This window comes from Mixophyes fleayi, chromosome 2, assembly GCF_038048845.1.
Source record: "Mixophyes fleayi isolate aMixFle1 chromosome 2, aMixFle1.hap1, whole genome shotgun sequence".
In the NCBI taxonomy this organism is placed as follows: domain Eukaryota; kingdom Metazoa; phylum Chordata; class Amphibia; order Anura; family Limnodynastidae; genus Mixophyes; species Mixophyes fleayi.
In genome coordinates this window covers 203,925,883-203,952,157 of record NC_134403.1, presented here as the reverse complement: position 1 = coordinate 203,952,157, position 26,275 = coordinate 203,925,883, and the positions used below count along the sequence as shown (strand labels likewise).

At 38.8% G+C, this 26,275-nt stretch overlaps 1 protein-coding gene across 1 annotated transcript; it reads left to right on the top strand.

Annotated features, from left to right (window-relative positions):
• The first annotated feature begins 4,447 nt into the window (after positions 1 to 4,447).
• Positions 4,448 to 25,628, top strand: RHBDL2 (rhomboid like 2). Its single transcript, XM_075195383.1, has 8 exons — positions 4,448 to 4,632; positions 11,824 to 12,044; positions 17,112 to 17,260; positions 18,534 to 18,646; positions 20,177 to 20,277; positions 20,828 to 20,888; positions 23,044 to 23,105; positions 23,948 to 25,628. The coding sequence occupies exons 2-8, from the start codon at positions 11,829 to 11,831 to the stop codon at positions 24,125 to 24,127; spliced, it is 882 nt and encodes a 293-aa protein (XP_075051484.1). The 5' UTR covers positions 4,448 to 4,632; positions 11,824 to 11,828; the 3' UTR covers positions 24,128 to 25,628.
• Positions 25,629 to 26,275: the final 647 nt, after the last annotated feature.

The window sequence follows — 26,275 nt, the reverse complement described above, 5'->3', positions numbered from 1 at the left end:
TAGTTTTCACAGATATAGCCCCAACACATATAGTTTTCACAGATATAGCCTCCTCACATATAGTTTTCACAGATATAGCCCCCACACATATAGTTTTCACAGATATAGCCCCCACACATATAGTTTTCACAGATATAGCCCCAACACATATAGTTTTCACAGATATAGCCTCCTCACATATAGTTTTCACAGATATAGCCTCCTCACATATAGTTTTCACAGATATAGCCCCCACACATATAGTTTTCACAGATATAGCCTCCTCACATATAGTTTTCACAGATATAGCCCCCACACATATAGTTTTCACAGATGTAGCCCCCACACATATAGTTTTCACAGATGTAGCCCCCTCACATATAGTTTTCACAGATGTAGCCCCCACACATATAGTTTTCACAGATGTAGCCCCCTCACATATAGTTTTCACAGATGTAGCCCCCACACATATAGTTTTCACAGATGTAGCCCCCACACATATAGTTTTCACAGATATGGCCCCCTCACATATAGTTTTCACAGATGTAGCCCCCACACATATAGTTTTCACAGATATGGCCCCCTCACATATAGTTTTCACAGATGTAGCCCCCACACATATAGTTTTCACAGATGTAGCCCCCACACATATAGTTTTCACAGATGTAGCCCCCTCACATATAGTTTTCCAAGATATAGCCTCCTCACATATAGTTTTCCCATATGTAGCCCCCTTACATATAGTTTTCCCATATGTAGCCCCCTCTCACTTACCTTAAGTATCAGGGCCGGCGCGCTCTGCAGCGTTGCTCCGCACACATGATCAGACAGACAGGAAGTGAATACTTCCTGCTTCCTGTCTGATCGGTGCACAGCGCTGAAGGACCCACAGTGCTGCAGCACCAGGCAGCCTCGCGATGCGCGCCGGGTGACCCCCAAAAAAAAAAAATAGAAGGCGGCCTCGTTAGGCCAGTGGCCTCCCGGGGAGCTTCCCGGTAAAGGTAATGACCAATCCGCCCCTGCTCCCGGACATTCCAAGAGAGTAGGCAGGTATGGGAATAATATGACACTGCACAAAGTATTTTCACTGTTAATAAAACCTGTGCCAAGTAGGGGCAGACCTAGATTATTTTTTTTAAGGGAGGGGGGGGGTGATATTACATAGCCGTGTCCTCCTTCACTCTGATAGGTTGCTCCCGGGTTGGCCCCACCCCCTTTATCCCGATGATCAGACCACTCCAAAGCAATTTAATAGGATGAAGATTGCTGCTAGGGGGGCATTATGTATTGCTGACAAAATGTTTGGCAGCAATTGTGGAGGGAATTGTAAATGAATGTTGGCGTGCATTTTGGCAATTTTGTTTGCCTTGGCTTAGTGCCAAAACCTGTCCTGCCACTGGTTCTTACTCAAACCAGGATAAAGAATAATCCAGTGAACCCAACAGACACACCTCATGAGAGGATATGTGTAGAAAGGAAAAATATCTACTAAGGACATTTTAAGTATCTTGGACCAGAACTATTTATGTAATCGATATAAATAGGAAATTACTTTTATCAGTATGGAACAATTTCTCCAAAGAGAACTGAGAGAGGTCCAGGGAGAATGTACCCTCAAAAGGTGTAGGGGCAGGATTTCAGCCAACATGAAAATTACAAATATAGTCAATGTAATGTATCTCACATCCAGAGCTTATTATGCTGCCCTCTATATACCTATACTCATGGGACTGTCCATGATTCAGTTGGTGCAATATATAAGTAAATGCTTAAACCAGTCCCATCCACCGCTGCATATTTAGAGACAAGATTGCTATTACTAGACTGGCTATTACTCATAACATAGCTTAAGGAAAATATTATAAAAAAAGAAAAGGATACAGGAGCTCAAATAATACTAAGGAATTAATCCATCAAGTAGACAAACAGTATATCTTTTATATATTGAGTATCCCTTAACTGGCTCCAATGTTTTTATATTTTGCATACATTTTAAGGAAATTAAATAAAAGTTAATTTTTTAAAATTAATTGAGAGGGATCCCTTTCGCCTTTGTAAGATTTACCTTAAGGTGTCTTACAAGTTTAACCTAAGGAGTGCCTCTATAAGAGTTCTTCTTTCTCCTCTTATGTTTACTATGACAATTTACTAACTACTTTGAGAGCACCCGGATCTGTAAAAGTCACCCATTTCAGGGGAATACAAGAGATGTCTTAAGGACAACAGTCCTATATGAATTACTGAATTCTGCTGCGTTGGTTTCATCTTTTGTATTACCTTTGGTAATATAGGTAAATCCCTTCCGTAATATAGACATTTGAATGTTTAAGAGAGACCAACAGTTAAACAAATTATCTGCATATTGATGACTAATTTACTGGCTTGTAAATGTGATTATAAAACTTCTAGTACTCGTACATTGATTTCTTTTTCTGGCTTTCTTCTGCATCTTGGGCCAAATGCTTATAATACCAGACAGGCAACTTTGTGTTGAATCTTAAGGCAATAAAAAGAAACAACTCTAGACGGATAGACAAAAACCCGGCTGAAGAGCACACAAGGCAGCCAGAAAGGTAAAGTGATATATTTAGCAAAAGCTGCAGGAGGGTGTGAAGAAACATACAAAATTACTGTACAAGCTAAAAATAATCTAAATTTTATTCAACTGATAAAAGTAAGGACATATTGCAATATCACTGGATGTGTAATCCCAAATCAAGGATAATGCCTGATAAATGAATGCTTTTGACTGAATCATAATCATACATTCTCATCCGAAGTGGTGAACTGAACTTGTCCAATTTGTGTGCAGCAGCAGATCTTGTATCTTTGTGTTTGGGCTAAAATGTATTATTATCCCACGAGTGACCAACTTTATTGCTGCACTTCCCATCTAGTATTACTTCCTAATCTGCATGCATTTTCCATGGATCCGCCCTATGCTAATCAAAGCATTAGATGTTACCAGCAATAGATATCTAGTTTTCTAGTTTCCGTTTAGCTTTGAAGTGGATACTAGATGTAAAGGGCCTGATTCAAATCCATATGCAAGTTGTATTTTAAAAAAAAAAAACACGGATCATGGTTCAAATCCAAGCATTTTTCAAGTTGCCTTTTCAAATGAATCTGGGTGTACGTATGCTCTGCATAAACAGTACTTGCTGTACATAGACACACACAAGATATGTACACATGCATATGTACAATAAAATGTCATATCAGAACGTATAAAAAAATGGTAACATAAAAATCAACAATTCTATTGCACTCTATGATCTATAATCATTTATAGATTCCCCCCACCCTCCCTGGCAACTGTACAATCTAATCTAAAGGTTAAAGTTAGGTGCTGGGACCTGATATTGCCGCTTTAAATAAGGAAATCCCAATGTCGCTATATTATGTGCCCAGGCGCGGGCTGGGAGGTTTCAGCCCGGGAGGCGCACAGGCGGCCGCATCACATGGCACGTGATGCGGCCGCGTCATAAGCCGTTAGACTGAGCGGCCCGGGTGCCCGCTGCCCCCCGGTCCAGCCCACCCCTGTATGTGCCGCTAACGTGAAGTGCCGGCATTTACTCTATTCAAAATTGATAGCAGGCAGTTTGCAGCTCGTGTCTGTTTTATAGTAAGTGTTCATTTAATTCATATCGGACTCATTCTTTTCGGAATTATTTTGTCGGTATATTAATTAGTTTGTCACAAAAACTATCATAAGAATAATGAGTACCACCGCACTGCACAGTAACACTTCTATTTATGTCATGTTCAATATGTACATATGGTCACTGCACATTACCACTTCTGTTTATGCAATTCTTATTCTGTAGATACAATGTACAGTACACTTATCTTTGTCATTCTCACGCTGTACATTTGGGAAAATCTCCCCTGCGCATGCACCTACAAAAATCTTGAAAGCCCTTTGCTGGCCATGTTTTTTAAAAATAAAATATTTAAATAAGCACAATAAAATTGCCAGGATTTCATGAAAATTTCCTGCTCAGGTCAAATTTCTAAAAAAACGGGAATAAAACTGGCAAGTGGGAACAATGGAGCAAATGTCTGTCACTTGCTGCTTCTGCATCAGGTAAGTACATCTTACACTCTGTCCCTTAACCAAACTTCTTATTTACAGTCAAAAAGTTCATTGCAAAAAAGTGTTTGTTGCCAACTTATTGCAGAAAGCTTTATTTATTTATTTTGCTTTGTTCCAAAATCAAACATGTGGCTCCCCCTCCCCAGATATCCTGTGTTTAGCCCTAAGTTTAATAGAAAATATACAATAGTGCAACCCCTTGAATAACATTTAACCCATACTAAACAAACAGTAAACATTTACTCACATATTTAAACTTCGACTACCAGTAATCTCCTACTATGCTACAAAACATCACACCCTTAACTTTTGTTGATTCCCGGATAAACTCCTCCTTGCACATTAAATAATAATGGGCGATGTACTTTGTTTTTCAATATGCAAATAGCATTGGCGCTTGAGGAAACCTAACCAGCTCTGCATTCTTTAAATCCAGTGTTGTCTGGAGGAGGAGGATCGAGTTGTGGGGGGAGAGAACTTGTACGTAGTAATAACACACCCAACTTCAGTCACACGGAGCCAAGAGTGTACATGGAAAGGCGCCTGGAGACCATCAGGTAAGAGATTTTACTCCTACTGACTGCGCTGTGCTAGAGAGATAGTAAAATGAAGTCACATATCGTCATCCCTGATAATACCACCATCGGTATCATTGATTACCAGGAACAGCCACTGTCTGACTCTGATACCATGTCGACTTTATATTACACACCAATAATACAATGTTTGAATAAGGCTACCACCTTTTTTCTATCTGCATAATAATGTTTATTGGTAGATGGATGTATAGATATGTCCCCTGTTGAAATGTATATTCTCCCACCACCAGCACAAAACAAAAAAGTTTTCTAAAACTGCTGTAACCAGAAAATGGTGCAGTGATGAACTGCTTGTACTTGATTGAAAAGACTAGATAAGTGATGCAGTTCTCAGTATTTTCTTATTATTCCATAAACTGTAAAAGTTTAGACTTTTTAAAGCTGAGAATGTAAAATGCTAAATAATTGCTCAAGTGTAGAACTAGCGCAGGATCTATCAAAGCTAGTTCCTGATTGGTTGCCGTTGCTCACATTTGAACTTTGTGAGTAAAGATAGTGGATGTGCAACTCAATCTTAATTAAATTAAATGTAGAACTAGGCTCTACATTTGTGTGGTGTGTTGCATGCAACTTCCCAAATCTTATTCAATGAAGTATGAACAGAAGAAAAAGGGCCTGATTGTTGGAAGAGAAGCAGAGCATTTATTTTGTAGATTTACAGTAAGCTGATCAGGATTCATGGGGCATAGGTTCCGTTATTGGAAAAAACTGAAGATGTAGACAGCTGGAACATGGTGCTGGTTGATGGAGTCACATCCTGTGTCTCCTAAGGCTCGGGGAGCGCATAAGTTATTCCTGCATCCACAAATTATACTTTTCTACTGTAAATTGAAAGCTGTTTCTAAACCACTAAAGTATAAATAGAATTAAAAGCTGTATTTTAAAATCCGTTAAAAAGAAACAAATGTCACCCTTTCATTTGCAAAAGTCCTATATCAACAACTTTGAAACTCTTATTCTTATGTAGAGCCATGAAAGTCTCGCCACTTTATTATCCAAGTGAGTATATACAATATCATTAGCCTTGTTTGTTTTTTATTTAGTGGCATTCATGCAAGTTAAATAGGCTTTAGTGGGACACTAACTTTAAATATCTTGTATGCTTAATTGTGCCTATCACATGGGAATGTACAGCATATGCCTAGGTTCATAGATTTATGTCATTCTCCTGTGTAGGCTATAAGGAAATTTAAGAAGTTGTGTCTACTACATTTTTACCAGCTTTCTGTGACACCATTGCATCTTTCTCAACCTAATATGTCTGGGGATATGATTTCGCACATATCACTAGACAATACAGCATTCCCCAACCTATTGTGACAGGCTTATCATACTAGTTCTGGGAAGAGATAAATGGACTGTAGGGAAAAGAAAGCAAACTGTACTAAATGGTGAGCTCTGCAAGTAGATTTACCTACTAAACACAAGAAACTAGTTCGCCATATAACAAGGAGAATGTAATCTCTTCATATATTAGACCAATACAAACAAATAATAACAAAAAAAGGGCTCTAATCCCAGATTTTCTAACAAAATCATAGTAGTTGTGTTCCCATTGGTTTAATGAGGATACCACTCTTGGTAAGAGATACATCATACTAAAGATATACTCACATTTGTAAAATGTTTTTTTGTAGAAGAATGGTGTCTTGGACAGGTGATTGATGTATGTAAACTATGTCTTGGCTATTATCTGAATGCATAGTTTACAATACTATTTTTAACGGTCAGTCCAGTTATGCATGTGGTATAACATAAACAATAAGACTTAAACAATTTTTTTTATGGGCCATGCACTTTGACTACTTTCTCAAGCTGGCTACATACAGTACACAAAAGTTTATTTTAGCTTTGAATGAATGGCTACATTTCTGAACATAAATCAATCTACAATTGAGGCATACATATTACAGTCTGAGGGGCCTATTTATGGAACTATATTACTCTGTTAAGATTAACGGCAAAATAAAGTGAAACTGACATTTATGATCATTGCATTGCAGCAGATATCGTACAATATCTGCTGCTTTGCATCTGTGTTCATTTTACTGAGCAGTCCCCATAAAAGTGTATGGGGACTGCTCAGCAATGCTATTTATCAATAGCCGAAATTGGTTTTTTTTTTTCATGTTAATGTACGGCAGCTGAATCTGGCGTACATTAACATAATTGAAAACTTTCATTGCTGTCAGCTCTGCTCCGAAGAGCAGAGCTGGACAGCGCATGTGTGGAGGGATCATGTGATTCCTCCCTGTCACATGACTCACCTTCTTGAAGTCCAGGATCTCTGTGCACATGCCGGAGGTTTTCGGTCGGCGCATGCGCACAGGGATTGAAAGGAGGAAACATCATCGCAATCAGTATCCCATAGGAGGAGAAGAGAAGAGCCAAGTGTAACGCAAGTTTTGTACTTCACAGGAACAGCAGTTTTTCGGAACGGTTGTTCGTGCGAAGGTTTTTTAATAAATATGAACGATGGTTCAATCCTTATCTATGCGGTGAGGATTGAAAACTAACTTTCATATTATGCGATGCGTCTTAAATATGCCCCTTAATGTTTGTAATCCAAAATCGAGTGATTGCTTAACACACAGTAGAAAGTAATTTTCAGTGCATGCACAATGTAGGACCTTTATTGTATCATTAGAATTTAATCATATGATTGTAATACACACTTCAGTCAGCTTTAAACTAGAGATGCTCAGGCTCGGTTCCTCGAGAACCGAACACACCCGAAGCAGATCCGAGTAGCGAGCCGAGCCGGCTCGGTACTTTTGCACGCCCTCGAAATTGAAAACAAGGCAAAACGTCATTGTTACGTCGTCGGATCTCGCGAGTTTAGGATTCTATAAGTACCGCCCTCCATGGCGATCAAGCGCCATTTCACAGAGGGACACAGAAGAGGTAGCACAGTTCTTGGCAGTCTCTAGTGCAGTTTGGCAGCGTCATAGGTAGAAAAGAAAGAGGAGGGGTAGCAGTGTTCTTCAAAGTCTCCAGTGACATTCAGGAGAGCTCCATTGCTAGTTGTCATTGCTGAAAGAGAAATAATAGGTCTGGCAGGCTTGGTCTTCTAAATATGCAGTCACATTGTACTGTGTTATATAGGTAAAACACAAAGAGGAGAACTCCATTGCTAATTGTCATTGCTGAAATACATATACTAGGGCTGGCAGTATTGTTCTAAATCTACAGTTACATTTTACTGTACCATAGCTCAATCAGAAACAGGTGAGGTGGCAGGGTTCAGTGCTGAAACAGAAATTGTAATAATAGGGCTGTCAGTGTTCTTAAGTCTCCAGTGACATTCTACCGTGCCATAGCTCATACAGAAACAGGAGGGGTGGCATTGTTGTTGTCACTCTCCAGTCTCAGTCATGATGATACTAATCCCTTTACCTCATGTGCTAAAGCATATGTTCAAGTGCATTGTGGTTGTAAGTCAGGAAAAAAAAAATGTAAATAAAAAGCTTGCACCTTTTTAAAGAAAAACACACCTCTAATAAAGGTGAAAGTTTACTGTAGAAAAACATAAAATTGCCAACATGCCATTCTACCCAAAAAATTACCAGGCATACCAGCATCAGCTAGCTCCCTTCTCTCGGCTAGATCTCAGCACCTGCAATCTACGCTGTCATCATATTCACCCTCATCAGTGTGTACATCATTCTCAAACAATACTAATTCATCACCGCTGGAATCGAGCATCACAGAAGTCTGTGTACTTTGATGTAATTGCCGGTAATGGCCTTCCTCATGGAATTTGTAGTTCATTTTGCGGAAGAGCTATCACGATTCCTTTAGACCAGACCAAATGTCAAAATGTTGTGCAGACTCATCTGCATTACCACTGGGTGTCTTGGGAAAGGTAAGTTTCCTAGCAGCAATTTCCAGAGAAACTGAAGGAGGAGACGTCATTGTGTCATATACCACTTGAGATCTGGGTCAGTTGGAAAGAAAGAGTAGACATAGCTCTTAAACCTAGGATCAAGCACAGTTGCCAAAATGTAATGATCCGATTTCAAGATGTTGATAACTCTTGGATCCTGGCGAAGAGAATAAAGTACTTAATCTACAAGTTCAACATAATTAGCGGAATTGCTTTGTTTCATGTCCTCCTTTAATTTCTCTTGCTGCTTTTCAAAAAGTCTAATTAGGGGAATCACTTGACTCAAGCGAACAGTGTCTGCACTCTCTTCACAGGTGACTACTTTGAGTGGTTTCAGCACCTTGCACAGCATGGAAAGTATTCTTCACTGCACTGGAATAAAGTACATTCCCCCTAAATTCTATTCTTCTTGCAGCTGCGGCATTCTCCTACATGCTGTTGCAGAATCCGAAAATGACCCTAAATATTTCGGGACACAGACAGCATCTCTTACATGTCATTGTCATTCTGGACCACCAAGTTGATTGTGTGAGCAAAACAGGGAATGTGATGGAATTCCCCCCACTGTAATGCTCTAACAATATTGGTGGCAATATCAGAAATTACATATCCTCAGGAAAGTCCAAGCAGGATAAGCCATGTTGCAATGACATCCATTAGTTTTTGAAACAGGTTGTCAGCGGTATTACCTCTGACCTGCGCCTTGTCTCGTCTCTGATAACCACCTCTCACTCCCACCTTCAAGACTTCTCCCGTGCTGCTCCCCACTTATTGAATTTAGATTTTAGAGGTGACTTTATCATCGATAACACTATTCACACTAATGCACCCTCACAACTATCCCAATCTCCATTCTGAGCCACACTCGCTCCTCTTGTTTCAGCTGTGCCCTCTTCCCTTTAGAATGTAAGCTCTCTAATGAGCATGGTCCTCCATACCCTTTGTTTTCATCTCTCCATTCATTTTGTCTGCTTTGTCTGTTCTTGTTTTACATATGTCTTGCTTTATGTATGTCCTTGTCTTCCCTACTGTACAGTGCTGTGGAGCACTGTGGTGCCTTACAAAGCTACGATGATGATAATAATAATAATGATATGCCTCTTAGTGAAGCAGATGATACACAGTGTAGCCTGCTTCTGTAAAATGTGACGTTCTTGGGTACATGCTGCTGCTGTCCCGCCTGGTGAAGGCGAATCACCAACCCGGTCGGCTGTCACAATCATATAATCTTTAGTTTGCCCAGTTCTGCTTGTCCACATATCTGTGGTTTAGTGTACAGTGTGTAGAATGGCATTTTGTAGCCCAATAATTTAATTTTTACGAACCCTCTGGTATAGGTGAGGAATAGCTTTTCTAGTAAAATGGTGTTGTGATGGAATTTGGTAACAGGGACAGAAGACCTCAAGTAACTGTCTAAAACCAGCTGCATTAATAGTGGATATTGGACGCAGATCTAATACAAGCATAGTCGCCATGGCGTCTGTGATCCGCTTTGCAACTGGGTGACAGCTTTCATACTTGCTTCCTTTTGCAAAGGATTGTTTAACAGTCAATTGTTGTAAACTACTAGTAGTCTTCTTGGTCTGCTTCTGGGTTGAAGATCCACCCCCAGCAGCAGGAACAGCAGCAGTGGGCCTAACGCTCAAGGATTCTTCTGAAGAGTCCTGGATAGGGGAGGAGTCATCTCGCCTTAGAAACTTAGATGCAGGACTAACTCTGATCACTTGTGAGGATATTGATGATGAAGGTGTTGGGAGTGCAGCTTGCAGATGCTGGGATCTAGCTGAGAGAAGGGAGGTAGCTGATGCTGGACTGTTTTCCATGAATTCTCCTCAAATGCCGTAACATGGATGAGGATCCTAGATGGTTAATGCCCCTACCTCTACTGACTGTGGCTTTACAATGCTACAAATGGCTAGACAACTGTTGTCAGGATTTGTGTAAAAATAATTCCACACATAAGAGGTGAATTTTTTGGTCTTATGCCCAGGCATGACAATGGCCTTCTTCTTATCACTGGCAAGAACTGCTGCAGTCTTTGTTTGAAAGTGTATGAAAATAATATTGTGACCTGTGAGGTGGTCAAAATTGACTGCAAATTACTTGAAATTAGTGTTATTGAGGTTAATCATAATGTAGGGGGGGGGGGGGGGGGGAAGCAAAATTATGTGATTTTAGCAACACAAAAATAGGGATTTTAGAAAAAAATACGGATCCAAAACCAAAACACGCAAGGGCGGTTTTGCCAAAACCAAAGCACAAAGTTAATCCAGATCCAAAACCAGAACACTGGGGTCAGTGAACATCTCGACTTTAAACCCATCATTTTTTATGGAAAAAAATGTTGCACCTAATCCGATCGACAGGATTATCACTCATATCAGTGGCCAAATCAGATGAGTTCTGACTTAGTCCCAAGTAGCCGGGTCACATTTGGCTCCATTGTAGCCTGTAGTGCGGTCAGAAGATGACCTCTCACACGGGATAATAGGCCTCTATGGGTGGTCAGCTTTGGACTGCACTTTTTGTTATGCGTAATAATGATTCATTTGATTTTGCCAGGATCATTATCAAGGTTCTTGGTAGTTTGCACCACAGACACTCTTTGATATTGTATAGTTGTCTGATAACAGCTGCAACTTTAGCAGCATGTCTATAAATAATATCATTTATTATCCTTTATTTATAAAGCACAAACACATTATGTAGCGCTGTACATTGCGGGACCATGATCTAAACAAATAACATACTATTAAATGTATCAGAAGGTAAAGATAGCCCTACTCAGTTCTGTTCAGTTCTGCAGGGCTTTCATGTGTCACTTTCTTTGTATTTAATTCACAAGATAAGTAGAGACTGGTTCCTACTACTCTTTTGCTTTCTTTAGCCCACAAAAAAAAGCAATTGGTGGTTTTTGTGGCCGTTATAGACTTAATCTCTCAGCCCATAATTATGGAAGCTGTAAACATGAGAACTTTCCTTCAAAGCTGAGCCTGGAATGTTTTTCATATTGTATATGCTGCACCAATGGATATTGCTAGTTCGCTGAGCTCCGATACTTTAATGATACCAGGATTTACTGGAGCACAAATTCTTGAATTTGCCCCTTTTTTTTAATAAGCATCCTTACAGTGTTAATCACGTTTTGCTTTTTAGATTGGATTCTTCTGGTATATATAGATTAATTGGATCCTTCTTGTACATATAGAATAATAAATTTATAGCTCTTGATTTATACAACTCAGCATTATTTATTTTTACAGACAAAATGACCAACGTGGAGCTTGAAGGGATGGCAGATTGGGCAGATGAGACTGAGGATACTGAGCAACCTGATAAAGATCCTCCACCTGCAACTTGCTGGGACAAATTCCACACCACAGTTTCCAACTGGATGCTCCCCACAGACCTCCGAGACAAATATCTGGAAAGAGCAAACTGTTTGCCACCTCCTATTTTCATCATTTCCGTCAGCATTACTGAGGTACATGGTATACAATGCCTTAATGACTACTGTCTTTCAATGTCTTTATTACCTCAAGGCACTGTCCTCTTCTGGGATTTTCTGGTGATGACATCACCGGGCTTCTGCTTTCTCCAGGAAGTGGAAACATTACTGCACCTCAGTTGTAATAATTGCTGTGTGAAGGGGACTGACACCCAGGGGCCATTAACAGCAGCACACATCCATCAGTCAGTACATTTACTGACAATCCAAATCGGAGAAAGTCAAATTTGTACCTTTCGCTATATAAAGTAAAATAAAACGCACAATTTTCTGCTCACATAAATTACACATAACCTGTAAAAAATCTGTGGTTTGGGGGCCTGATTAGCGTTACAAAATAATTATTTTTTTCATGTCTTACCTCAAATTTATTTTGCTTTCATATTCTTAGAATTTTTAAAATAAGAACACTGAGCATGGAACTTTTTTGACAACCATACAAATTTATAAAATGTGTCAATTATTTACAAGGGTTGTCAGCCTTCGTACATGAATACTGACATGGAAAAAGGTTAAGGGCTAAATAAATAGACAAACACTGTGTTTAATAGTTCACTAGATTCCATATGCAAAGTTTAAATATAATCTTCTGTCTTATTATAGACAATGTTTAATATCATTATAAGAAATGCAATATGTCTTACTTTGTAATATCTAATACATTCTGTGTATAAGTTGTAACACATGGCTTTTCAATGAGATATTGGGTGAAGCTACTTTCAGCAGATTAAGCTTGACCAAGCTGAATGGACAAAATTCCAGTGAATGGCTTAATCATATGTGTAAGTGACCTGATGGTTATGTATAGCTGCAAGTTGCCTTATGAGATTTGAAGAAACACACCCTGTATCCTCTAATAGCTATTGAAAACGAACTTGGACAAATAATTATTTTAAGAAATATTCTGGTTCTATCTATATGCTGAATTCGCCCTTTTTATTAAAAAGTTGTTTGTCATGTACTGTACATTGTATGTTACACCCTTAAGATGGATGAATTGGCTTTCTGTGTAAGGGTAGATAGTATTGAAACTATATACATATACAGGGAGTTGCTAGTTTCCTGGACTGACCGATTGTGTAATGTAAGCAGGTGGTGGGTCCGTCCATTGTCGCTTTAAAGCGGCGTTTTCAGTCAGACTATTACAAGTGACGTCACTTTTGACTGTAGATATTCGGGAACGCTGCTTTTGACATGTGGAGGTTATTAAAACTGCCGGATATGCTAAAGGTCTATTATATGGTAAGTGGATATTTCCACCTTGTCGCTTTTATCCCCATCGTTATTATTCTGCCGATGTAAAGTGTGTTGGACATATCAGTGCCGTATATTAGTATCACACCCCAATGACACATCCAATCTTGGTTTTTGATCAGTGCTACACATATAGGGCTTGATACAGTGTGTTCGCCTCAAATATCACCCATATTCAAAATGGTCCTAACACCACCTTCAGAGCACATGAGTATACTGATTATAGTACAGGGGTGGCTAACCAGTCCGAGATGAAGAGCCATAAAAATATTTATAGATACCACTGAGAGCGAACTTTACGTTTTTATATGTGTGTGTATACATGCATACATACTGTACACATACATTGAAATATAAGATAATTTGCAATATCTTGCTAAGCAAAAAAGAAAAGATCAATCATTTCTAAAAGGTTCATAATAATCACCAAATCTGCACTGCACAGCTGTTACTTCACTGCTGTGTCCAACATAGAAAGGTTCTACTTATAGTCTTCACAGTAGCTTAGGCTGCATCCACAATCACTATGGAGGGAACTCTTGAAATGGGAGGGGGGAGTCCAAAATGGCCAACATGCCCCTCAGACCTCTGCACATGCCCATCAGTTCTCCCAACATGCGATCAGATCTTTCCACATGCCATCAAACCTAACCAAATGCCCCTTGCATGCCCATCAAACCTTCCCACATGCCCATTAGACCTTCCCACATGCCATCAGATGTCACCACTTGCCTATCAGCATCCACCCATGCCACAAGATTACCCCACATGCCCCTTATATGCCATCAGACCTCCCCACATGCCACATCAGACCAACCCACATGCTCCTTATATGACATCAGACTTTGCCATATGCCATCAGACTTCACCACATGCCCCTTATATGTCATCAGACCTCCCCACATGCCCATCAGATTTTCCCAAATTTATTTAAAGCTAACATGCCCCTTACTTAACTGTCACACTGTCCACACAGCCGCTGGAGCCCGCACAGAGGAAGGAGGGAGAGCAGGCTACAGTCTCCTCCCTTTTACTAATTGGAATGCCTGAAACTATGACCTCCCTGTGTTGTGCAGAGGAGGTCACATGACTGGAGAGTCGGGCTGGCTGGGGACTAGTCTGTCCTTCTCTGTGCACCATGTTCAGGTCTTGGTCCCGGCTGGGAGCCACATTTTAAAGTACAAGGAGACGCAGATTGCCTACTGCTGTTTTAGTATATTCAATATATCTATAAATAATAAAAGAATATATTTAAAAAATAAGTTTGACAATGCTACGAATTAACCCATCCAAATGGAACTCTCTAACAGCTTACTCATATTGGCAACATTGTTGATCAGACTTATGCAAATATACATCTCCTCCTGAATTCTATTTGTGTGATGGGCCTACCTATTGATTATTACTACATATGCTCAAAGATAAAGGAACAGAAGGTCTGAACATATTATATAATTTTGGCATAAATCAGGCTTGCCTATTGAGAATCAGCCCAGAATATAAAATAAAAATTGAAGAGGGTTGAGTTGCCAACACCTATGTGTCAGCGAGATAGATTAAGAGGGGGTATTTAAAGCTCCAGCTCCTACCACAATTTCAGGGAAATTAACATTCTTAATTTTGTTAGAGCCTACCTATTGATCAATAAATACACTAAAAGATTAAAGAACTCAACGATTGAAAGGATTAAAGATAACTTTGGCTTAACATGACAAAGTAGTCTGGATTTTGAGGGCCAAAAGGGGCAAGCTTTGATCTTGAAAATGTATGTTAAAACAAACAACATGCATGCATAAGAAATTTTCTGAAGCAGAGTTTATTGATAACATGACCAGGAACTCCTATTTCTGGAAGTAGACATGACTGCTCCTATGGTAAATAAATTGATGAGGGAAGAAAATAGGTTAGATGTTTGGTCCTGAGATGAGTACATTGATGAAACAGGATTAGTGATTAGCGATTAGCTAAGAAATGGCTCACTAGTTTCACTCTGTTATAGAGTGAGGTTATCCGGAGTGTTATACTGTGACTAAACAGAGTGAAAAAGTAATACATGTTTTTGTGCTTTGTGTTTACATTTGGTTCCTGCAGGAGTCAGGAAGTCAGAAAGTACTTGTTTACAGCAGTTTTATTTTAGTTTTTTAAAATGCCTGCACTAATGGGACCTAGTCAGTGTAGAAGTGCACTAGTCACCTCTAATAACACCCCCCCAACCCCAGCCTCCACTTCAACAAAAAAGAAAAAACAGCAACAATGTGGTATATATATAGAAATATCCTGCATCTTCTCTTAATTTGAAACCACACATGTAGAGGAAGTATCTACTGCTCCACTCACTACTTCTCCTCTTACTGTACTATCTGCCCCCTTGACCTTCTCCTTCACAAATCGGGCATTTGCTGTATATTTTACTCATGCCAGCATTAACCTACATCTGCAGTCTCTCTCTCTCCACTGGTACCTTCTATCATTATTCAAGCATGCAGTACTTACTCCTATTCTGAAAAATACTAATTCTGATCCAAACACTCTCGTAGATTACTCTCCCATCTCTCGACTCCCATGCCCATCCAAGCTTGTTGAGAGGTCAGGCTTTCATTCCCACCATCCACAGAGACTGAATTGATGACTGATAAATCTAAAGACTAATTACTCTGTCCCAATTTTCCTTGACCTCCCTGCTGTATTTGACATTATCAACCACACTCTTCATTAGACACTACATTCACTTGGTCTTAAAGACCCTCTCCTATACTGGTTTCCATCCTACTTATCAAATCACTCCTTTATTGTTTGTTTCTCTAGAACCACCTTGTCTCCGCTTCCTCTATCAGTTAATGTTCCACAAGGCGAGGAACTAGGCCATCTAGTATTCTCCATCTATACCACTTCTCTTGGAAAACTAATAAGCTCCTTTTGGATTTCATTATCACCTCTCTGCAGATGATACACAATTATATCTATCTACAGATCTCTCTCCATCTGTGTTTGGCCGTGTTACTGAATGTCTGTCTCTGCCAATTCATCTTGGATGTCCTCTCACCACCTCAAACTCAATCTTTCAGAAATTGAATTAATAATATTCCCACCAGTACCTGTATTTTTGATATCTTTGTTATATAATGAATAATGTTATTTAAGCGCACTATTACCGTAATAACGGTAATAGTGCACAGGCCGCATTACTTTTTACAGTAACGCAGCCAATTGAATTCCCCCCTAAGACTCGGATACCCACAAATTATATGGGGTAAATCTATCAAGCTGCGGGTTTGAAAAAGTAGAGATGTTGGCTATAGCAACCAATCAGATTATAGCTGTCATTTTGTGAAATATACTAAATAAATTATAACTATAATCTGATTGGTTGCTATAGGCAATATCTCCACTTTTTCAGACCCGCAGCTTGATAAATTTATCCTTATGTCTCCTAAGATTTATGTCAAGATAGGTCCAAGTGTTATTAAGCCACATCTCCAAGGAACATGCTACACTTTCTTGTCCATGCCATTACTGTACTCAACTTATACTTGCCGCCCCAGATTCACCTCAGATATAAACATGGACGTGTTCTGATACACATGCACAGTACAGAAATGTGTATTTTTACTGGCTGTAGTGATTGCACCTGAATTTATATATCCTTTGCATAGATGCTGAAAATGACCTATGATAGTTTTGTAATAAGCAAAGCTGCAATGTAAACTGTTACTGTTGTCCCTCTATAACTTAATTTTAGTTCAAAGAAATCTGTTTTGACACTTGTCTCTTTCTTTCATCTTGATCTAGCTGGCTGTGTTTATATACTATGCAGTATGGATGCCTCAGAAACAATGGATCACTCTGGATACTGGTGTTTGGGACAGCCCCTTTATTTACAGACCAGATAAGCGAGCAGAAGCATGGCGATTTATATCTTACATGTTGGTTCACGCTGGGTGAGTATAAGACCTTCTTTCTAACGTGTCTCTTTTGTTGACCACACATGCTGCAATATCTGCAAGGAAATCAGGCCAGCCTGTGTGGTTCCAAATGACCACAAGGCCTGATTAAGAACCCAATATAAACCATATAATTATTGGACCTGTTTGTGTATGTGATAATCTTTTATCTACACTAAAAGTTCCGCTGGAAGAGATTTCCCTGCTTGGACCTAACGTGATCAGCCTGATCTCATACAATCTTTGATATTGTGAACAATAATTCTGTCTCTTGGCTTTTGGGCCAGTCGTCCGGATCATACTCTATGTGAACAGCATTAAATAGCCAGAGAATGAAGTCTCCAATAGAGAAAGTTAAAAAAGGAAATTAATCTGCAGGGAAGGGTTTTCTAATTTACTCCTATGATCATTAGGATTAATTATTTTTCATATGTACTTGACTCAGAATTGCAGAATGGGTTTTCTAGGTTATATCCAGCTTAAAGTAGACTGTTTTGGGGGCTGAACAGCTATGTAGCCTATCAATTTGCTATGTACCTATGACCTCACTGAGGAGCTACCTGACTCTTATTCATGATGCCTTGTTCCTAGTGAATTGATAGGCATGTCATGAATTGACTGTCATGAATGTTCAGCCCATAAAATGACTGCTTCCACTGTGTGTAGGTGACATGTCCACAAAATACACAATACACCAGATGGATGATATAGATAGAAATAGACAGATTGCATTGCTCTCTTGTAACCCCTGTAGCCCTAGACAAGTCTTGAGCCATGACGTAAACTATTTAAGTCAGATTTATATAGTTTACAGCATGTATGAAATGTGTCTAAAGTTACTCCCCATATTTTGCATTCACTGTCGACACACATCTTTTCATTGAAGCCTATTCACATATTGTTTTCATGTCATCCAGTGTATCATCTTTTCCATGAAAATGTAGCACTTCCTAAACCTCCAATTATCATTTGTGCTCAGCTGTGCTGGCGGCCCACCTTCATCTGCTATCCAGTTTCTTGCTTCCCACTAGAGTATAAGCTCACAAGCAGTGTTCTTGTGTATTTGTATTTTTATGCTAGAGTTTTATGTTTAATATACTAGAGCCATATAATTAATAAAAAAATCATGATGATGCTTAATTGGTGCATGGTTCATAATCCCATGGGTAAGTGGCAGCATGCCTTGTGCACTGATAAGAATGACTACATTCAGTATAATACAGATGATTATTTGGCACTCCAATTGAGGTTTTATGCTTGTCATGCACAGGGTCCAGCACATCATTGGGAACCTAATCCTCCAGCTTTTTCTTGGAATCCCATTGGAGATGGTCCACAAAGGACATCGTATCGCATTGGTATATCTCGCAGGCGTTATTGGAGGTCAGTTCTACTACTGGTTATTGCTGCTCTCAAAATATAGAGGATGTTTCTTGTTAAAAATAGTTGACATTTTGTAGCATCTGTCTATTTATCTATCTATCTATCTAAAAAGTCATTTGTGGTGTGGTATAGGCAGGTGCTCTTGACCATGCAGGTTACAGGAAAATTAGGTGTAGACCGGACACAGACATTGTATTGACAGTACCGTTATAATTGACATTATGAATGGAGGACAGGCCAACTCATTGATGAAACAAAAAAAAAAAATCACTTTTATTTAATTTTTTCTCTCCTGCCCTTTGCTTGGTTGTGAGTGCATAGTCTCTATACCAGACATCACAAGATGTATCTCTGAGCAGATATCCATGCTCCTAACAGTCTGCTCTTTGACAAGTGAGGCTGACTGCACCCGCTTGGTGGCTACATCTCCGAATTGTCACAGCGGTATTACGAACTCCTCTTTGCCTCCCTCTGGGTTTTCACAGCCTTCCTCTCGGAATTCTCTATCTGGCACGCGAGTACACCACTTGGCACAGCTAAATCTCGGAATCTCCATCTCGTAACTCAAACTAGTTCACACTTGCCACTCAGTGGCTGGCACTATCTCTTGTGAAGGATATAAGGACAGCAGGAACCATAAGTTTAAGGGTTTAGACTCAAAGTGAAGGGAGTTAAAGTTAGATAGACCCCAGTTTGCCACATTTGATCATACTTTACCTATTTAACAAGAAGAGAATTACAAACCTACAAAAGGCAAATGAGGCAAAAAAGTGTTTGGAATCTGGTTGATTACTGGCATAATAGGAAGTATTCAAAGGGAATATGTGAAGTTTTCAAATTAAGTTATTCCCAATGGACCTTTGCCAGGTCTTATTTGTAATTATGCACTATTCACTCGCATATCAACACTAGGCAGAAAATAGCAGTTACAGACCATCCACCCATAGTGAATGTAGGACAGGTTGTTGCTTTTGCTTCCTTAGTTGAAAGCACCTTGTCCAGTGATGGGCAGCTTGGCATAGCTTGAAGACTGCATGTGTGGCCATCCAGCCTTCAAAGGGGCTGCACAGAGGAAGGAGAGAGTGTACACTGCACTCCCTCCATCTCCTCCGGGTGTGCCTCGTGACCTCCATATACTGTTATTATGCCGAGAATAAGATTGGGCGCCACAGGTGTAGGCTCGGCGGGCCGCTGGCCACCTGTTGCCCACCACTGCCCTTGTCTTTCTCAGACACTTATACAGCCCTGTTATTCAAACAAATTACAGTTTACACTCTTGTGTATTCTGGGTGCATACTCCATAAGATTGTATTCCCATGTGCAGCTTCATAAGCACTACATACTCTAATTTGAATATGCAGAGGATAAATTGTATTTGCCTCTCCTCCGCCATACCTATCTAGCACAAATATTTAGTTGTCGTCACCCCCCTTCCCCCATAAATGATGATGCAGCATTCGTTTAGTCTAATTATAAATAAAAAGCACAAGTGTATATGTGTGTTATGAGCAATTTATTTTTTATTACTAGGGTCTCTAGCCAGTTCCATCTTTGATCCACACCTAGCTCTGGTTGGTGCATCCGGGGGAGTCTATGCCTTAATTGGGGGCTACTTCATGAATGTCATTGTGGTGAGTTTATTTACAATTTGTCACTGAGTAGTGCTTCAATGTACGGGTAACCAATTATATTTAAAGCAAAGGTTGCCAAAAAGTAGTTGTCTAGCGTGTGCATGAAGTTAATCAAGCAAAAAGACAAGCATGCCAAGGTTCATGTTTAAAAGTAGTAGAGTGTTTGTCGTTTAGCGGTGCTGTCTCAGTAAAAGTGGGCATGGACTTAAACTATAAGGTAAGGCCCACCAGTTGCTGTTTTCATTAAGCTTAAAGAAAACAAATTAATTTTACAGTAGTTTCCTATTCATCCGCATGGTCACCTACTAGGCTGTGCGCCCAGCACTGGATTTTGCAAGGTTGCATGCACAATCCAAGAAGCAGCTGCACCTAAACCTAAGAAGCCTCCTGATGTCCCTGTATGCTGGAACGTGTATTTCCACAACAGCTTGCAAGCAACATAAACTGTTATCTTTCGAATTAATTGGTCCACAGAGTTGTGTTCTTTTAAATTGACCGGAAAACACAGCTGTTATACCTAGCTTTTAAACCACATTATTTCTTTCCACAGAATTTCAAAAATATGGTACCACTCTTTGGAATTTTTAGAATATTGATCATTCTAGTAATAGGTAAGTGATTTGTCACCTGGAATCATATACACCAATATGACATTTTGTTATTTGTCCGTATAATATGTTTGGTTATTTATTTAGTAAAGAGACCCATATGCACTCTATAAATTCTAGCCCTTAATTTATACAATAAGCAGAAATTCTGATCTCCTACATCTAGAGGCAAAAACTTACGTGTAAATTGATCAAGCTGCGAGTTTCCGGCAGGTTTGAAAAGTGGAGATGTTGGCTATAATTTAGTAATCAGATTCTAGTTATCATTTATTTAGTTCATTCTACTAAATGAAAGCTAGAATCTGATTGGCTGCTATAGGCAACATCTTCACTTTTCAAACCCATTGGAAAGTCACAGCTTGATATATTTACCCCCTGGTCTTTCACAAATAGACCATTGGCACCTTTTAATAGTCGGTATTAACGTCACATGATTTCATATTGAGGTCTACATGGAAGTGCTTCTTTGTTAATTCCTGACACTGAAACACAAGGGTTGATGCAGGTTTCAAGAAAAAATATCTTGTAAGAACTGTTCTATGTACAAGCTTGCACTTACCTGCAGGTATATATCGCTAGAGGAGAATACAGCTGGGATCATTGATCCCTCAGGCAAATGTTTCTTCATGTTGACACTTGAACAGTTACTTAGTACAAAAATAAACCAGTCTGTAAATTTCAATTTTTCACATATTCTAATTTAGGAAAGAAAAATAAATACTTCAGTGTGACCGTTTCCAATTTAACCTCTCAGGAATGTTAGTGAATTTTCCATTACCATTTCATATGCAAAGTCGTTACACAGCTTAATCGCTCTTACAGTAAGGAAGTCTTTCTTCCGTTTATAATTGATGACCCTTATATTTTGTACGGTCTTAGGTAAGAAAGATTTGTTAGACGAATCTTTATACTATACAACTATATTTATGCATATCAATTTAGGTTAGCTCTATGGTGCCTTTTTTTCAAAAGAAAGCAAACCTAGGGCCTGATTCATTAAGGAACTTAAATTAAGAAGTTTCTTATTTCAGTCTCCTGGACACAACCATGTTACAATGCAAGGGGTGAAAATTAGTTTTCTGTTTTGCACATAAGTTAAATACTGACTGTTTTTTCATGTAGCACACAAATACTTTATAGCTTATTTGTACACTGAAATTTAAAGTTGATATTTGTGTGCTACATGAAAAAACAGTCAGTATTTAACTTATGTGCAAAACAGTATACTAATTTTCACCCCTTGCATAGTAACATGGTTTTGTCCAGGAGACTGAAATAAGAAATTTCTTAATTTAAGTTCCTTAATGAATCAGGCCCCTAGTTTTTATGACCGGTATCTGTAGTTTAACCCTTTCATTTCCTGACGAGGTTGCTCGTCTTTGAAACCCCTCACTTTCTTTCTCAGTTAACTCTTGATTGATTTGCATTCCTAGTGTTGCCATGTGGTATGTCCTTGAAACAGTATTTAGTTAAAATATTTTTTTCATAAAATGTCCTATTTGTGTCTGTGCGTTAAGAGCACACGTTCCCAGTTTTTCATAGTTTTTGCAGCCTATTACAAAATGTTTTGGGTTTTTTTCAATTCAAGTAAAATGTCATCATGTTGTGGTCACTATACCCTAAATATCCTCCTCACTTGCACATTAGATATATATGTTTATTAGATCATACCAAGTCCCGAAGACAGGCCCCTCTAGTTGGCTCTTCTACCACTTGCAAAAGATAGTCTTTTAATATAGCTCAAAATTTGCTTCTTTTCTCAAACCACTAGTTTAATTGTTCTAATTTATATCTGGATAAATCACCAATGAGTAAAAGCACAAATTCTCTGCTAATCTTTCAATAGCTGAATTTTAATACAGTAATTTATGCTAAGTAGTTTATAATAACCGCAATCAGTGCGTTACTGGTGTGTTTTTCTTCACGTCTACATTGTCATGATTTTCACAGATATCCTCCTGCCTGTCAGGCCCTAAACAGGTTTTTATATAACCACAAACCCCAGACACATTCCTGTCATTGTTAACACATGATAACATTTTAACCAGTTTATAGGGAAATAGGCTGGTTGTTTTGTGATTCGCATTTGTAGCTTGGGTTTACAGTCTAAAGTACATAAAATGACATGTTAAAATATGTCTTCTTTCCTTTTGTACAGTTGGGACCGATGTGGCATTTGCCCTCTTCAGAAGATATATTTCTAAAGTCGCTGGCTCAAAGGTAAGATGGTCTTTTGCTCCCAGCATATATTCTTGGACACCATGCAACAATAAGGTCATTTATAAAGAAAACAGAATGAAATGTCTTAAAATTTATGGTTAGTGTTCAACCTTAAACTGGGATCAATATGAACATTTCTACTATATACTCTCAGGAGGCCTATTCTAAGTCGGCAGAGAAATTAGTTTCAAAACTAGAATGGAGGTTGCATATAATGGCCAATTTCCATATAATCTGCCAAAGTTCTGTATTTAACCCATAATTAAACGTAATTGTTTTTGAGGATATTTTTTCCGTAAAGTTTAGTCCAAGCGCTATACTTTCATTTCATTTGTTTATAGAGTGTGCCATTGGCATGGATTTGAACCTATCCTGGAAAGTAAACCACCTCCTTAAAATTATTATAACCATAATGCACTTAAATATTGCAATCATGCCCCCCTTCCTGCCATCACTTTGTATTTTCATGGACAGCAAGCGTTATCTTATTTATAGTCCTGCTTTGGATCTTTCTGTGTATATCTTTCTGAAGGTGAGCTCTCCAAAACTGAATAAAATACTGTAAGTGAGGTCTACCTGTGGAACAGGAGATTTAGGATTGTGTGACATGTCCATGTAAGGTTTTCAATAATTGTGTGTTCTCATGTTTATTACTAAAGACTACTTCCTATAAATACATCTTATAAAACGTGTGTATTTTATTTTTGGAACAGTAAAGTCAAATATGAAATTAAGAAAGTAAGTATGACGTATTCCATAGAATGCTGTAACCTTTCTGTAGGCTGCAATGGATTCAACAAAGACCATTATTTACTCCATGTTTCTTTGACTTCCAAATCCAGGTGTCATTTGTGGCTCACTTTGCTGGAGGGCTTGCCGGAATGTCTATTGGTTACACAGTTTTCAGCTGCTTTGACCGAAACCTAATAAAAGACCCCAGGTTCTGGATCTGCATCGCTGCTTATGTCGCTTTTCTGATTTTTGCTGCACTGTTTAATATATTCTTGTCTCCGGTGCCCTAAACTTTTATCAGATACCAAGAAGAAGAGTATGATATGTGGAGTTTTTTTTATATCGCCATCATCAATTCTTAGGCATGGATGGTCCATGTTTTATTTCTGGAAAACCAAATCATTGAGCAAGGCTGGAAATTTGGAAAGAACTGTATCATCTAAGAAGACAAAGTCGTGGAGCAGACCCGAGTAAATACTAACCAATGTGTCCTGCTTCAATTTGGTATCAATAGTTGGTTGGACTTTCCCTGTTTCGGACATTTTCCTGGCCAATTACCCTGCCTTGCATTATTTAAGCCACATATCCGTTTACTTGAAATACTGTTTACTCTGCTTTCTAAAAAATGTTTGGATCTGACTGGTCATGTACATTAGAATTCAGGAACACTGTGTCTGCTGTGCCCCAGTTGAAGGACTGCGAAGTGCCTGTATATCAGTACTATGTTACTGATACTTGATGAACTAATTATGCTCCCTGGAACATTCCAAATAAAATTCCAAAGAGTCCCCATCTAATACTAACACAGTGTCCTTTTTATCAGTAATGTTTAAATAGAATTTAAATTGTATTCCCTTGTAAATATTGCAAATACTCAGCATGTTCAATACTGTAAAAGTAATATTTGTACTTCGTAATTAAAATACTCACCTGTTTTCCGAGCTTGGCACACCAATCATTGATATATTTTTCAGCAGCCTATTCGTGTCTCAACTTTCCTCAACCTTAAGCTGGGTACACACAATTGAAAATTACTTCAGACATGATTTCTGTGATGATTTTACCTATAACTGAAAGTCCTGATGAGCACGCCGATTAATGTGTACACACCTACAGGATTTACCTTCAGATCTGTGCTCATCTCTCATAATCATCTGCTGAAATGATCGTGACTCTGCACACTCTATGGAGATTTGACTACACTGCTGGTCTTGAGTGCGTACACACTTCCACATTTGCCCGACATCGTTCCATTGTTAATCATGAATTTTAGGAAGTTTAGGATACCAAATCATAAGATACAATGTGATTTGGTACAATAAAACATGATCATGGGAGCGTACACACTAATGTGATATTGGCCTTAATAGTTGTTTATCGTATGAGTTACACAACACTACATAATTGCATAGGTGTGTATCCAGCTTTAGAGAGAGTTTAATGTGTAATCCCCTGTGCTGCCTGGTCCTTATGTTACAATTATACATTATATTGTGCTAGTTAAACTACTTGTGCAACAGCATAGGAAAGCAAGGGAGTATTTGTTTTTGAATATTTTTTCATGAGGCAAGAGGTGCTGAAGACTTTTTGTATTTACATGGGCGTCCTGTTCCCCCAGAAAACATTGCACATTTGAGGATTGGACTAATTTTAAGTGTTGGTGAAGTGTTGCAAATTATAAAGTTACTTCTTATTTAAATGACACACATAATACTCTGCTGGTCCCAGAAGTATAATTTTTTAAAACATGTTTAAATTGTTATTATTATGTTAATAAAATCTAAAAGGTTATCAGAAGTGTTGATTGTTTTATGTTGTGTACACTTTAATTAACTACATCAGTAGTACCTGCTGTACTGCACGATAATTGAATTTCAAGTGTTTGTTCGGGTTGATTCATTCTTGCTCCATTGTAAAATGCACCATTTGCACTGAGCTTACGATTGTTTTATAGAATGGCCCTAAAAAAGCATGAAGCAGTCGCTATAATCGTGAGGGCGGGGGGGGGGGGTTACTTGTCAGCTGGTTTACAGAGTAATAAGGGCTTATTTATTTAGTTTGTAGTTGTAATGAAATCTTAAGATAAAATTCAAACATGAGCTGCAAGAAAAACACTTTAAGGGGAAAGTCAATTAACGCAAAGTGTTTCTACTCACAAATACCGCAATTATGGCAAAGAAATCTTTGCTTAGTTTTGCTTGCACCTCTGTCGGTTGGGGGTGTGTCCAATCAAATGTGGATCCTGGGAGTGGATACAGGGCATGGTCTAGTTTATCTGATTTGTCCCAACGTATGTGAAGAACAAAAGGCATTTCAATGTAAGACTAAACTAAGGGGGCATATTCAATTCTTGGCGGAAACGCCGAAAATCTTGTGCTCCGCGCACTATTACCTTTATGACGGTAGTTTTCTTGCTGGATTTCAGCTCGCAGCTCCCT

Coding starts and splice junctions, on each gene's coding strand:
- RHBDL2 (XM_075195383.1), top strand. CDS start 11,829: ATGACCAACGTGGAGCTTGAAGGGATGGCAGATTGGGCAGATGAGACT. Junction 20,889..23,043: donor ATTGATCATTCTAGTAATAG/GTAAGTGATTTG, acceptor CCTTTTGTACAG/TTGGGACCGATGTGGCATTT. Junction 23,106..23,947: donor CTAAAGTCGCTGGCTCAAAG/GTAAGATGGTCT, acceptor TTCCAAATCCAG/GTGTCATTTGTGGCTCACTT.